General features: G+C 28.0%; 1 protein-coding gene across 3 annotated transcripts; it reads right to left on the bottom strand.

Annotated features, from left to right (window-relative positions):
* Nucleotides 1-2,979: 2,979 nt before the first annotated feature.
* Nucleotides 2,980-11,054, bottom strand: LOC102589648 (uncharacterized). Of its 3 annotated transcripts, XM_015304752.1 has the most exons (5): nucleotides 10,868-11,054; nucleotides 10,520-10,770; nucleotides 10,302-10,392; nucleotides 9,779-10,109; nucleotides 2,980-3,532 (listed from the first exon to the last, which is right to left on the bottom strand). In XM_015304752.1, exons 1-5 carry the CDS (start codon nucleotides 10,989-10,991, stop codon nucleotides 3,337-3,339), a joined length of 993 nt encoding a protein of 330 aa, XP_015160238.1. In that variant the 5' UTR covers nucleotides 10,992-11,054; the 3' UTR covers nucleotides 2,980-3,336. The 3 variants fall into 3 exon arrangements, with proteins under 3 accessions (XP_015160238.1, XP_006366138.1, XP_006366137.1); XM_006366076.2 differs by lacking the exons at nucleotides 9,779-10,109; nucleotides 10,302-10,392 and adding an exon at nucleotides 4,158-4,248 and having other exon boundaries at nucleotides 2,980-3,866; nucleotides 10,868-11,052; XM_006366075.2 differs by lacking the exon at nucleotides 2,980-3,532 and having other exon boundaries at nucleotides 9,215-10,109.
* Between the last annotated feature and the right edge of the window lie 5,226 nt (nucleotides 11,055-16,280).

Raw genomic sequence — 16,280 nt, 5'->3', positions numbered from 1 at the left:
TATATATATATATATATATATATATATATATATATATATTAAAAATTACTATATATAACAATATAAAAATTATGAAGATCAAGGCAAAATCATCCAAGTTCGGAAAATACGTCACTAACGGCCCTCGAATCATGGATAAATTTTATGAGAGAGAGGAATCAAGGGATTAACACATATGTACACACAATCTTGATGAATAAATTTATGTTTCTTCATATTTCATTTGCGATTGTAATTTATTTTCTGTCACTTTAAAATTTGTTGCAAACAACAAGTGTGAAAGGGCAGGGAGTGGAGAGAGATTAATTGTATTAATTTGTATATCTTTCATATAATAGTATATGTATATATATAATTTGTATTTGTACATGTATATAAAAGAGGAGAGAAGCGAGAGAGAGGAAGAGAGGAGAGAGGCGACGTAATTACAACTAAAATTAAGCTTCGAGCCGTAACTAATTCAAACTATAGCTATATTAGTTAATTAACTTGCTATGCCAGTTTTAATGTCTATAAGAATTTGTGACCACTTGTTATGTCATGGTGCATATCGAGTGTATCTAATTTTAGTTAATTAAATAAAAGAGTTTGAGACCACTTATTATGCCATATTGTATATCAAAATGTGTTTTAGTTTAGTTAGTTAAATAAAAAAATATTTTAAAGATGTAAATAGTGTTTCGACATGTGATTTCACGTTGATTTCATCTCATAATTTCATATCATGAGATGAAATCTCAAATTCTCCAAAATCATGATTTCAGAATTTCAAGTACAAAAATTGACCACAAGTTTATATCTTGTAAAAAAAACCCACATTTTATTTATGTATATCTATAAGCCATTTGTTTCATATCTAAATAAAATTTATAATTCATATCATTACCTTTTAAATCGTTTATATCTCATATAACGATTTTCTCGTCAATATAAAATTTCGTTTTACTTCAAATCAATTCTTAATTTACCATTTATATCCACCAAATTCATTATTATTATTTTTCAAATCTATTACTACTTCATTCAAATCAATGTTTGATACATCATTATATTGAGTGGACAAGACTAACCACTGTATCATTAATTGAAGAACAATTTTCTTAACTACTAATTAACAACTAGAACACTACAACTTATGTTCAATTAAGTTTTTTTTTATTGAATTAAGGTTTGATCAATAAATATTGTATTTTTTAGAATAATTTTATGATAGTGTATTATGCGATTTTTTTTTACTTATTTGATAAGATTGTATAAAGAATTGAGTCAATTTTGATGGTTTTACAACTTATGAGACATTTATGTTTATGAGAAAATATACAATATAAAAAGTCCAAATAGCATGTCCAAACAAAACTTCAACTTTATCTCATGATTTTATATTATGATTTCATATCACATGGTCAAACGTGCCCTTAGTCTACTTAAATTTTTTATTGTTACAATTGTCATATCATCTCTTTGATAATCATGGCCAGAAGAGAATGTTGTCATTAGTTCATATTAAGTGAATTGTTAAATTATGATAAATTTTTTTAAAAAAATAATTAATTATTTTCAAATCACTTCTAAAAGATATAAAATTAATTATATCCTTCGAGGTGCCTTAATGATTTGAGCTTTAAACTTTCATATTGAAGATTTCACATTTAAAATTCCTTACCATTAAAAATAAGAAATTTACCTTCTGAGTTAACCTCATCGCACCAAAATTTACTTATGTGGATTGAATATATAATTTGCAATTCATTGCATAGAAACCAAGTTTTAGCCTATGCTTGAGACCCCACTAATAATCCATACAGCAAAGGAGAAAAGTAGCTTCCTAGTGTGTCTCATTAAACATGTCGGATTTTCTTTTAGAAAAGATAAGATCAGAGAAAATTCCTTGAAAACGTCATATTTGTACGGATCCGACATGTCATTCCCCACAATTTTGGAAAACCAATAACGTGTCTTTCACCATCAATATTAGCTGTGAGATATACTATGATTTTACAAATTGCAATTCGCATCCGTTGTTTACTTTTCAATTTTAATGAAATTTGATTGCGTCTGATTTTATTTTCGTGATTTCATCATATGAAGGTTCATGAGATGAGAGTATTTGGAAAAAATTATAATACTAATCAAATGTTGCTCCCTCTGCCTATTTTCACTTTCATATATTTTTTAAAAGTAGCAATACAGTTAAATATGTTTATAATTATCATTCGTTTCTTTAGAATCAATTTTTCATATTATATTTATTTTACTTCTTTATAGCAATATTATACTTAGAACAATAGTGATATTTATTAGAGCAATACATTCCTTGTAAAATTACACATTTATAACATACTTACACTTGCTATAAAATAAGCTAGTATTTTATCTTTGTAATCTTTCTCAATAATGAGAAACAATTTGAAAGAATAACAATTTGAAAGAATCGAATTGACCGATAGAATTACTGATTTTAAAGCCCCAAATAAATAGGCTTACTTTTTCTTCCACTTGAATATATCATAATTACAAGAATCTAAATTTGTATATAGTGTCGTAAGACAAAAAAATCAATAATAATAGTCTAATTTTAGTGAATTGAATGTGTATTCATGATTTGGATGTGAATAAGAAAGACTTATTCCTCAATCTATTAGCGAACCATCTCTCGAGGGATTGTGAAAGATGTTCTAACAGTTACAATTATATTCAAGTATTATGTCATAATATTTTATATGAAATATATTATGTATAAAATAAAATATTTATAATAATCATCATTAATGTTATGCACATAATAAATTTTAATGAATGTTAAAATTTAAAATTAAAAAGTAAGAAATTGTATTTAAATGATGTCCATCAATAGTCAAGACTTCACAAAGAAATGCTCATGATATTTGACTTTTGAGAAAAGACATAAAAGTGACATATTCACTCGTTCTAATTTTGCATATTTTTTTTACAGAGACCAACTAAATGAGATTATATAAATTTTGCCAAAACTTGAATATATTTTAAGCTACCAATTAATAAATGACATACAAGTCAAAATAAACAAATAAATAAATACTGATTAATCCACCACTAGATGTGAGTTTAGCCCTTTTCCTACTAATTAGCATATAAAATTTCCTACGACGACACTCTATAGTCTATCCTCATGTATAAGCTAGCTTTAATAGGTACCTATTTTTCAGCTTTTACATCTTAGATTTTTGTACAATTATATTTAGCTGAACCAATCAAATAAAAATGAGGTCACCATCGAGGTCGCTCTACTTCATAGACATGACTCCTAATTAGAGTTTGTGTCTTTCAGAAAGGTTGATGAAAATCAATCATTTTAATTTACATAATGAAACAACCATTATGATTTTCATCACTGAACATTTGAGGTGCATTCAAGTACGTTGGTGGAGGAGGTGGTGGCACATATTGTGGCTGGTGGCAATACTCAACTACGTAGCCTGCATGACCATAACCATGATCATACATTGTGGCGCCATTCATATAACCATGATGTTGCATAGGCATCGCGTAAAACGTATTTGCATTATAACCATAGTATTCCATTTTGTTAACAACCTCACCTCCACTACTTGCCACCTTCGATTCACCGTCTTTTTTCTCTGTATCGCCTTTTTCTTTCTTGTCTCCGCCTTTGCCACCACCACCACCGCCGCCGCCCTCTTTCTCCCTCTTGCCATTGTCACCTTCCTTGGCTTTCTTTTCACCACCTCCATTGTCCTTCTTAGATGGAACAACTTCAACATTTTGCTTCAATTTATCAATCAAGTAAGGAGTTAGCTTCTTTATATCCATTGTCCCCTTTACAGTGGCCAAATCTTTTTCTGATTCTATATTCACTTCTTTTACCCCTGTTCAAAAAAATGAGCAGACAATAAGGATACCGATCTAACACGGATTCACGAAAATTCAATAACTTTTTATTATTATGATGTCTACACTATACATTAAGAAATCAACTAATCTCATGTTTTAATGTAGTTGGGATTGAATCAAGCTAGGGGTACCACTCGTAAAGACTAAAATCATGAATCCAATTATTAAGATTTCATAATTAATGGCGTTACACCTAATTTTATATATTATTCTAAACAAGGTAATTAATTATCAAAATAAGATTAAGGGGATTCAGTGTATCTTACCTTTAATCTTTTTAATAACTCGTTTTATTTTATGTGCACATCCATCACAGTGCACCCGAAGCTTCAATGCCACCACACTGATTACTTGAGCCTAAATAACCACAAAAAAAATAAAAAAATTAAGTGCTAAATTCAATTAATCTAATCCATAATTAACTAACATCAGAACATTAATTATGTAATTAAATTACCAACTAACAGAAAAAAAAAATTAAGAAAATGAAACTGAAAATTTAATTTTACCTCTTAGGTTCTTCTCGTCGGCCTTCTTGTCCTCTGTTTTTTCTCTGTTTTTTTCAGCGGACTTTTTATCTCCGGCAGCGCCATCACCGCCGCTCTTTTTATCTCCGGCGACCTTTTTGGGCGGCGATAATATAAGGTCGACCTTCTTTTTGGTTTTGATCTCCACTCTTTCCCGGAGCCATGAAGGGTCTACGTCACCTTTAACCGTCAATTTTCCAGTTTCACAATCCGATTTCACTTTTTCCACACCTTCATTTGAATCAAACACAAATTCATTAAGCCCAAAAGCTAAATATAAACACTGTGAGTACTGAATCGAAAAAAAAAATTGGGGATAGGAGAAAGGGAAATGGGAGAGGAAAGTGATAAATTGAAATTAGTTTAGTTACCATGAGTGTGGCGAATAAATCGTCTGACTTTTTGTGCACAACCTTCGCAATGCAAATCCAGCTTTAAAACAATGGAATCATCGCTCTTTTTGTCTCCTCCTTCATTCTTTTTCTGTGCTCCTTCAACTTTGGTTTCTTGACCCATTTGTTAGAATTGGAGAATTATAGTATAAAGTTTTTGAGAGGATTTAATTAATGAAAATGGAGTCAATTGAAAGTATTTATAAAGAGAGATTAATTATTATGATGGAGGCGGTAGGAAACCGACTGGGAAAATGAGAAGGCGGTTTGTTACTTGTGCTTACCACCCAAGTTTGACTTCCTTTTTTATTTTACCTTTTCAATTACAGTTGAAGATAATAAGAGAAATACCCACTAGTATTAAATTAAAATGGTTTATAAATTTGAAACACCAATTTACTTTACGCCTTTGAATTCTCGTCAAGATTAAAGGTGTTATCAATAATAAGAGTTGAGTTTGAGATCACTTGTTATGTCAAATTTGCTGTTTATAAGAGTTTGTAACCACTTATTATGCCATGTTACATTTCGAGAGTATCAATTTTAGTTAATTAAATAAAAAAATATATATTTATAAGAGTTTAAAATCACTTGATATGTCATGTTGTATATCGAAATACATATAAGTTTAATTAGTGAAATAAAAAAATATTTTAGAGATGTCAATAGTATATGAACTATAGGCATGAGTTAAAGTAGGTGGGTTCAATGGATGAGTTAAAGTGTTTGGCACTGAAGTCAGCTAAGAACGACAATGCCATAATATGCATTTTAGCTGCCCAAAAAATAGTTACTTGGACCATCTCTAACCCACCTCTATTTTATTCTTTATTTTTTATATTTAGAGAGTAAAATAGAGAATGAGCACTCCAATTCACCTTTAAATCACTCTCCATTCTTTAAACTTAGAGAGTTGAATAGTAGTTCTTCAAATTTGGAGAACTACTATTCACACTCTCTATTTCACTTTTTCAATATTTTATTATTATTTCTATTACTTTCTAATTAACATATTATTTTACATATAATGTCATTAATTAAATATCTAATATTCATAATTCTTTTAAATGTAATATAATATTTAAAAAAATATATTATCTAATGTATACTACTTTAATCTTGAATTAATAGTATTTTAATTTTTTCTAATTTTCGTCATAATATAATTTGATTTTATTATTAATTTTCAGTATAAAGAATATACAAAATTAAAATGATAAGATGAAAAAATTAATTTAAAAATACAATACATAATATGTTAATTTAAATTCAAGATAACAATACACTACATAACATAATAATTTAAATACAAGATAAAATACAATACATAACATAATAATTAATTTATCACAACAATAATTAGTAATCCGGTAGGTCGTTTCCAGATTTAGCACTATTAAAAAAAATTAGGATATGATCTAGAGAATTGTTGTGATTGTGGTTGTGATTGGGTTGTGACTGCGGTTGTGATTGTCGATTTCTTTTTTCAAGTATTAGTTGTTGTTCTCGTTGCAGGTAGTCACGAACATTTGCAATCACGTTTTGCAATTATTGCAGGATCGTCACGTTTTTTGGAGAAAGGAAGTGTTACATGATATAATGATTACATATATTATACCGCACAACATGATAATTGAGGATGAACATCATCTTAATGCACCAATTCAAGATGTCGTAGAAGCTCCAACTCCAACAACATAATTGGTGGTAGATGAAAATCTCCGTTTGAAGACATAAAATAATTAAAGACAAAAATGCTCATTTTGAACTCCATAATGCATTAATAGAGCATTTATGGGAGCAACGTAATAATTTTAAAAATTGAGTGTTTATGTAATGCTTATGTAATTCTATTTCACTTTTATTTGAATTTTTTTCATTAATTTGTTTATTATATTATATTTTCTTGCAATTTATGTTATTTAAAAATTTAGGATGAAATATAATTTTATATTAAATAAAAATTTTTAAAAAAACAAATGTTTATATCACATGAAAATTATATAAAGTAATTATTTGGGAAAAAGAAATAAAGGATTTATATTATGAAATAAGAAAATAAAAATGAAATAGAAATAATAGTATAATATTGAGGAGAGAAAAAAAAATTCTTTTTTAGAGAGTAAAATAGAGAATTGGGTTGGAGTTGATTGTCTGAAAAAATAAATAACTCTATATTTAGAGAGTAAAATAGAGTGTAGGGTTGGAGATGCCCTTAACACTTATCCGTTTTAATTTATTTATCTTTTTTTAGTAGGCGTTTGGACATGCAATTTCATATCGTGATATAAACTCATGAGATGAAATTAATGTTTGGACATGCGATTTCACGCTAATTTCATCATATAATTTCATATCAGGAGATGAAATCTCAAATTCTCCAAAAATCATAATTTGAGAATTTCAAATACAAAAATTGATTCATAATTGTATATCTTGAAAAACCCCACATTTAATCTACTATTATTTTTTTTAATCATAATCCTCAGTAATGATATTTATATTAAATTACCAAATATAAAAATATACTATTATTTTTTAAGAAAATTTTAAAAATAAAGTATGTCACACAAATATAATTGGCCAACTATGTGCATAGATTAAAGCCACCTTTGAAAGTGCATGGACAAGGGATATAAAATTCTCAATCAATTTTAACTAGGACATCTTTTAGTTTTATATTATCTCTTTGATATTCATGGCAGAAGAGAATGTTGTCTATGATAAATTCTTTCGAAAAAATGATTAAGTATTTTCAAATCATTCTTCTAAGAGACATAAAATAATTATATTCTTTGAGGTGCCTTAGTGGTTTGAGCTTTAGATCTTCATATTGGAGGTTTCACATTTGAAACTCTATTATCATTAAAAATAAGAAATTTATCTTTTGGACCGAGCTCGTTACACCAAAACTTACTTAATGCAAATTGACGGTGTGATTTGCAAGTCATTGCATAAAAACGAAGGCTTAAACCCATGGTTAAGACCCCACTAATAATCCATATAGCAATGAGAAAAGTAGCTTCCTAGTGTGTCTCATTAAACATGTGGGATTTTCTTTTAGAAGAAGATAAGATCAGAGAAACTTCCTTGAAAACGTCATATTTGTACGGATCCGACTTGGCATTGCCCACAATTTAGGAAACCAATAACGTGTCTTTCACCATCAATATTAGCTGTGAGAGTATGATTTTACAAATTGCAATTTACATCCGTTGTTTCCTTTTTAATGTTAATTAAATTTAATTGTGTCTGATTTTGTTTTCTTGATTTCATCACACGAAGGTTCAGAATTTAAGAGTACTAGGAAAAAATTATAATACTAATCAAATGTTACTCCCAACCCTATTTTCACTTTCATATACTTTAAAAGCAACAATACAATTAAACATGTTTATAATTATCATTCGTTATAACGATAGTTTATTAATAATGATCTGATTTTCTTTAGAATCGATTCTTCATATTGTATTTGTTTTACTTCTTTATATCAATATCTTACTTAGAACAATAATGATATTTATTGGAGCAGTACAGTCCTTGTAAAATTACACATTTATAACATAATTACTTTTGCTATAAAAGCAATTTGAAAGAATCAAATTGACTGATATATAAAATTACTGATTTTAAATCCCCAAATAAATAGGCCTACTTTTTCTTTCACTAGAATATATCACAATTACTAGAATCTAAATTTGAATGCCGTGTCGGAAGAAAAAAAAAGAATAAATAATAATAATAATAATAATAATAATAATAATAATAATAATAATAATAATAATAATAATAATAATAATAATAATAATAATAATAATAATAATAATAATAATAATAATAATAATAATAATAATAATAATAATAATAATAATAATAATAATAATAATAATAATAATAATAATAATAATAATAATAATAATAATAATAATAATAATAATAATAATAATAATAATAATAATAATAATAATAATAATAATAATAATAATAATAATAATAATAATAATAATAATAATAATAATAATAATAATATAATTTTAGTGAATTGAATGTGTGTTCATAATTTGGGTGTGAATAAGTCGAAAGACTTATTCTTCGGTCTATTAGTGAACCATCTCTTGAGAGATTGTGAAAGATGTTCTAACAATTATATTCAAATATTGTGTCATAATATTTTATATGAAATATATTATGTATAAAATAAAATATTTGTGATAATCATCATTAATGTTATGCTTATCTTTTAATTTTAAATTTTAAAATTAAAAAATAAAAAATTGTATTTTAAATGATGTCCGTCAATTATAGTCATGACTTCACAAGAAAATGCTAGTAATATTTGCCTTTTTTATATTCACTCTTTCTAATTTTGCATGATTTTTTATACCAACTAAATGAGATTATATAAATTTTGCCAAAGATTGAATACATTTTAAGCTACCAATTAATAAATGACATACAAGTCAAAATAAACAAATAAATGAATACTGATTAATCCACCACTATATGGTGGTTTAGCCCTTTTCCCACTAATTAGCTTATAAAATTTCCTAAGACGACACTCTATTGTCTATCCTCATGTATAAGCTAGCTTTCATAGGTATCTATTTTTCAGCTTTTACATCTTAGATTTTTGTACAATTATATTTAGCTGAACCAATCAAATAAAAATGAGGTCACAATCGAGGTCGCTCTACTTCATAGACAAGACTCCTAATTAGAGTTTGTGTCTTTCAGAAAGGTTGATGAAAATCGAACATTTTAGTTCACATAATGAAACAACCATTAGGATTTTCATCACTGAACATTTGAGGCGCGTTCAAGTATGTTGGTGGAGGAGGTGGCGGCACATATTGTGGCTGGTGGCCATACTCGACTACGTAGCCCGTATGACCATAGCCATAATCGTACGTTGTCGCGCCATAGTCTTGATTCATATAACCATGATGTTGCATAGGCATTGCGTAAAATGTATTTGCATTATAACCATAGTATTCCATTTTGTTAACCACCTCACCTCCACTACTAGCCACCTTCGATTCACCGTCTTTTTTCTCTGTATCGCCTTTTTCTTTCTTGTCTCCGCCTTTGCCACCACCACCACCGCCGCCCTCTTTCTCCTTCTTGTCATTGTCACCTTCCTTGGCTTTCTTCTCAACACCACCATTGTCTTTCTTAGATGGAACAACTTCAACATTTTGCTTCAATTTATCAATCAAGTAAGGAGTTAACTTCTTTATATCCATTGTCCCCTTTACCGTGGCCAAATCTTTTTCTGATTCTATATTCACTTCTTGTACCCCTGTTCAAAAAAATGAGCAAACAATAAGGATACGGATCTAACACATATCATATGGATTCACGAAAATTCAATTACTTTTTTATTTATGATGTCTACACTATACATTAAGAAATAAACTAATTATATATATTATTTTAAACTAGGTAATTAATTAACAAAATAAGATTAAGGGGATGATTCAGTGTATCTTACCTTTAATCTTTTTAATAACTCGTTTTATTTTATGTGCACATCCATCACAGTGCACCCGAAGCTTCAATGACACCACACTGATTACTTGAGCCTAAATAACCACAAAAAAAAAAAAAAAAATTAGTGTTAATTCAATTAATCTAATCCATAATTAACTAACATCAGAACATTAATTATGTAATTAAATTAGAAATGAAACTGAAAATTTGTAATTTTACCTCTTTAGGTTTCTTGTCGTCGGCCTTTTTGTCCTCTGTTTTCTTCTCTGTTTTTTCAGCGGACTTTTTATCTCCGGCAGGGCTATCACCGCCGCTCTTTTTATCTCCGGCATCCTTTTTGGGCGGCGATGATATAAGGTCGACCTTCTTTTTGGTTTTGATCTCCACTCTTTCCCGGAGCCATGAAGGGTCCACGTCACCTTTAACCGTCAATTTTCCAGTTTCACAGTCTGATTTCACTTTTTCCACACCTTCATTTGGATCAAACACAAAATCCAATAAGGCCAAAGCTAAATTTTACGTTATACTACTAATAAACAAAATTCAAATTGAAATTAGTTTAGTTACCATGAGTATGGCGAATGAATCGTCTGACTTTTTGTGCACAACCTTCACAATGCAAATCCAGCTTTAAAACAATTGAGCCATCACTCTTTTTCTCTGCTCCTTCAACTTTGGTTTCTTCACCCATTTGTTAGAATTGAAGAATTATAATATAAAGTTTTTGAGAGGATTTAAATTAATTTAATTAATGGAATTGAAAGTATTTATAGAAAAAAAAAATTATTACGATGGAGGCGGTAGGAAACTGACTGCTAAGATTGACTACAAAATGAGAAGGCTGTTTTGTTACTTGTGCTTACGTGTCAAACCAGCCAACTTTGACTAGTGCCACATTTCTCTTCATCTTCATCTTTTTCCTTTTTTTTTCTTTTTCAATTATTACAGTTGAAGATAATAGTACTCGTATAGAGAATTAAAATGGTCTATAAATTTGAAACATGTTTTTTTTCTAAGGTTGGTGTTTCGTATTAATTGATCAAATGGTCTATAAATTAGAGGGGTGGTTAACATCTTGTTTGGATGGTTTACACGCGCTCTATTTGTATTTGTTAGTTTAAATATAATATTTGTTTATTATTATTATTTAAATTTTATTTTATTTATTGTTTTTGTCATTTTATCTTTGCTTATTGCTATTTAATAATCCTAATTTATCCTTTCTCATATATTTTTTGTGGTAGATTTAATTTTATACCCTATTTTTCTTGTAGATTGATCATGCAAATTATTTACGTGTGATGTCATATAATTATAGCGAATGATGTGCAATTATTTCAAACATTGTTTTTATTCAAACAATCTTTAACCAGAGATTTCGGGTTCGTGCCCTGGGTAAGGAGAAAATACTGTTGGGACCGCCCCCCGAATGGACCCTACAGTGTGCGATCCAAATTTAGTCGAAGCTCCAATGTGAACTTTGGACACCGGATGAAAAATAAAATAATATATATATATATATATATATAATACGATACATTAATAATTGCGCAAGCGAAAACGTCACAAGGGTTAAAGTTAAGTAGGTGGGTTCAATGGCTGAGTTAAAGTCATTGGTGACGATCATAATTGTCAATGAAGTCAGCTATGAACCACAATGCCGTAATCTGCATTTAGGCTGGCCCAACAAATAATTACTAACACTTATCCCTTCTAATTCGTCTACTATCTTTTTGTTTTTCTGCTCAAAATTCAATTATTTTTAGGGTTTAAATCTGAAATCTGAAAAAGTTAATTTTGATTTTTTAAATCATCGAGTTAACCTTTAATTTTGTGTTTAGAATATATATAAATACTTCATATATGTAAGTTGTTTCTAATAGACCTTCAGCTCAAACAAGAAAGGTAATTGAAGTGGAGAAATTGCAATGATAAATATGACAACAAATCTTAACAAGATAGAAAAAGGAGAAGAAGAAGAAGAAGAAGCAAATGATGCAATGAATAATATAAGATCAAGCACAGTGGAGCATAAAAAACTACGCAATGACTAAATACTATTGCTAATAAGGCTACAAGGAGATGGGACTAGATCTTATCTTTTTTATCGAAAGGGAGATAATACTCAATTATCTATTAATTTTATATTATAATTATTCTCAATAACGGTATTTAATTGAGCACACAAATTTTTAAGAAATTTTGATATATATGATATAGTATGAAATGTGTCGCACAAATGTGATTGGCCAAGTATATGTATAGATTAAAGTCATCATAAAAAATAGGGGAGTAAATGACCGTGTTGATTTGGTTTTTTAAATATCAAACAAAATTATTTGTATCAAATTTATAAATTTATAAACCAAATCAAACTAATAAAACTCGATTATATTTTTTTCGAGTTTTTCAACCTCGGGTTTTTTCGGATTAGTTCGAATTTTTAAAATATCAAATCAAACCAACCTAATAAACCGCAAATTTTTTTCGATTAAGTATTCATACAAACATATACTCCGTAATTAACTTATGCTCCAAATATTTCTTTAGTCCAACCAAAATACAACTATCTAAGGTGTTTCTTAAGTAAATAATACAAAATATGAGATAAGTGATGACACTAAAATACTTAATAAAAATAATAATGAAATCGTATAAAATAATATTGCAAATGATAAGTCATAGTGAACATGATCATAATTTATAAGTACTTAATCATGCTAAAATAGGTCTAATAAGTATGGAGTAATTATATGATTAAACATTAAAGAAAAATTAAAATTAGGTTACATATTTTAAATGTCTAAACCAATGTAAAACTAAAGAACAAATATTCAACATTATTGTCATTCTTAGTGTTGAATTAATTTCTTTTGTTAGCATTAGTATTGATTTGATTTGAATTGAGCTTTATTAGAGTCACTAATATCAATGGACTATAACTTTTATTGAACTTTTCAAAATTCTAAATCTCAACTTTTTTAAAAATAAAATGTTAAAATATAAAAATTATGATATAAATAATATTTAGAAATTACATCAAAGTAAATACTTTTACAAACCATCCTGATCTCTTTTGAAACATTGTCAATTAATTTTGACTTGGACACCTCTTTAGTTTTATAATCATGATCTCTTTGAAAATCCTAGAGGAACAAGTCAACCAATACAGTAATACACTAGGAATTTTTTTATGTTATATACTTATATTAATTTCCCTTTTATGAAAATAGTTAATATAAGAATAATAATCCATATAGCAAGGAGAAAAGAAGCTTCCTAGTGTGTCTCATTAAACATGTGGATAAGGTAAGAGAAACTTCCTTGAAAACGTCAGATTTGTGAGATAAATGATTCTACAAATTGCATGAGTTGTTTCTTTTCATATTTTAATTTGTTTTCATCTGATTTTGTTCACGTTATACACGAAGGTTCATAAAATTGGAGTATACCGCTAAATCCCCACTCATCAAATGTTACAACTTGAATTCAATTTTTTGAAAATAACTATAGTTAATAATAAAAATAAATTAAGAATAAAGTTATAAGTTATTTAACTTAGGAACTTGTTTAATAGTAAAATGATGCAAGTTAAATTTATAAATTCTCTTGTGCACTTCCTCTTCTATGTTAACTTTGTTTCATAAATATATTTCGTGGGATTGGTGTAACATTTCCATTTTTTGTGTGAATAGTGGCAGAGCTAGAGATTTGATAAAGGATATGCAAAAGATTTTCTCGTTAATAATGTCCAAAACAACTACACATCATAATAATTGCTAGTAATATTTAATCTCCGTAATATATCATATAATTTTTTATCGAAGAGTGTGCACTGAATCATCCTTTGTCAATACTTGTCAAAAGCGAACCAAGGAAGCTACATCTACCAAACCTTTTTTTTTAAAAAAAAAAATTACCAATCCCTTTTAAAAAAAAACACTACCAAACCCTTCCAAGTTGAGTTTGAATTGGCAAAAATGTATCAATAATAATTCTATAACTTTTCACTAAACACGTACAACTCACGAGGCACAAGGTACAAGCTTCACAAGCGATAAATATCCTATACTTCCACTAAAGTAACTACAATCAATATTTACTCTATCCATTTATATTTATTGGTATTTGACTGACAATTCATTTAAAATGATTGTTTAATGGATGAAAATCACTTGTATTCCTCAAATTCTGTTCCAAAAAATAAAATTCACCCTTCAATTTTGATTAATAAATAATCTTCCTTTTTTTTTTCCTATGCAAAAGTCTATTTTAATCTTATTAATCTTCCAGCCATGTACGTAATACATTTCAATAATTTATGTAATATTTTTCATTAATATATATCACCTATAACTCACACAATAAAATCTGGTCCTTTCTGTTTTCTCGACTCAGATCTACGACTTTCTTCTCCGACAAAATCAAATTCAATGCGTTCAATCCATTTAAGTTTGAGCGGGTTATTGATCCACTCATTCACTAGTTCAACTCAATACTCTTTTCAATCCGTTAAAATTATGGGTTGATATGTAGCCCGAATTAGTTAATGAGAAATCTTGTCAAAATATTTTTATAAAACGTTTTTTTTTCAATTTGATATGATATATATAGTCATAATAAAGAAAAAAAATGATTTTATTAGGTGCTAAAATATTTTAAAAGAACAAATAAAATAATTAAGCTTGGTAAAAATTGGATTGAATTGAGTCTTGATGTTGGATATTAATTGCCTTGAGTTTCTTACCATAAATAAGTTTTCCTTTTAGGAAAATATTTTGGAGTAACTAGTCATTTTCTTGTAGGAAAAGATTTGAGAATCTATAAATAGAGGTATGTTCCTTCTAACTTAATCAACATTCACATGAAAAATGGTGGCAGTATATGCCGGGCAATGCCACATGCTGGTATTGGAAGAAACTCTGCAACATCAAAGAGAGATTCAAAAATGAAGTACATGGAAATGGCTGGTTAAAAACAATCAGTCGCAGACCCAGAATTTTTGTTCAGGAGGTTCAAACTATAAAGGAAAAGTTCAGGTGGTATTGCAAGTGTGTGGTGGGCATAGTAGTCCCTCAGCATGCTCTATGTACAAGAACCATAGATGTTTCATTGGTTCATAAAAGTAAAGACTAAGCTAATCAAAGATATTGAGGACAAAGATATATTCATAAGAATTTTAGTGGATCGACTGTATTACATAAGTTAACTCCTAAAACACATGAAAATTAAATGATGAAAAAGGGAGCAAGACGGGGAAGAAAGATGTATACCTTATCATGCTAAATTTAACTTACTTTATCATACCGTATTAATCATTTCTTTCTACTTTTATCATGCTCCATCGAGTATTCTTAAAATTTCTTCTGTTTTTTATACTTTTATTTTGTAATGTCTTACTTTAATTTTCACTTTTAATTTTTTTTAAATTAGCATCCATTCAATCACATATTACTATGAAAATCGTCAAGATTCTTTAAAAGTGTGTAAGAATAGAGTTACTGATATTATAATGCATATTCAGAAAATAAATAAATAGCATTGTCAATTACATCTAATTACTTTACCTTTTTTCTAAAAAAAATAAATTATATTTCTATCTCATCAATTTCTAATTAAATATAATTCTATCATTTTTTAAAAGAGTTATTTATGTTAGTATATGAAAAAAGAGTTACGTTGAAACAAAATAATAATAGATATAAAAAGAATAAAAAAAATGTGTCTAATAAATTTAACGAAAAACAAATTAAAAAGAAGAAATGAAACAAAAGGAAAAAATAGTGAAAAAGAAGAAGAAAGTCTAAGCCCAAAAAGTTCCATTTTCCAAAGCATTTAAAGGAAGGAAAAAATGTCGTCCATGGAATTCAAACCCGTGACCTAGCTGGGGCATTTGTTGAACCACTTATCCGCTGAGCCAGGCCTGTACTTTGTTTTCAGACGGTTCATTTTAATATATATACGCATAAAATCAGAATTT

The sequence above is a fragment of the Solanum tuberosum genome, unplaced genomic scaffold (assembly GCF_000226075.1).
Source record: "Solanum tuberosum cultivar DM 1-3 516 R44 unplaced genomic scaffold, SolTub_3.0 scf00611, whole genome shotgun sequence".
NCBI classification, from domain to species: domain Eukaryota; kingdom Viridiplantae; phylum Streptophyta; class Magnoliopsida; order Solanales; family Solanaceae; genus Solanum; species Solanum tuberosum.
This window is presented reverse-complemented; position numbering and strand designations above follow the sequence as displayed.

Bases quoted from the DNA above. Each gene is read 5' to 3' on its own strand.
- LOC102589648 (XM_006366075.2), bottom strand. From the start codon at position 10,991: ATGGGTGAAGAAACCAAAGTTGAAGGAGCAGAGAAAAAGAGTGATGGC. The intron at 10,771-10,867 runs GTAACTAAACTA...ATCCAAATGAAG, and splicing joins ATTCATTCGCCATACTCATG to GTGTGGAAAAAGTGAAATCA. The intron at 10,110-10,301 runs GTAAGATACACT...TTTTTTGAACAG, and splicing joins AGTTATTAAAAAGATTAAAG to GGGTACAAGAAGTGAATATA.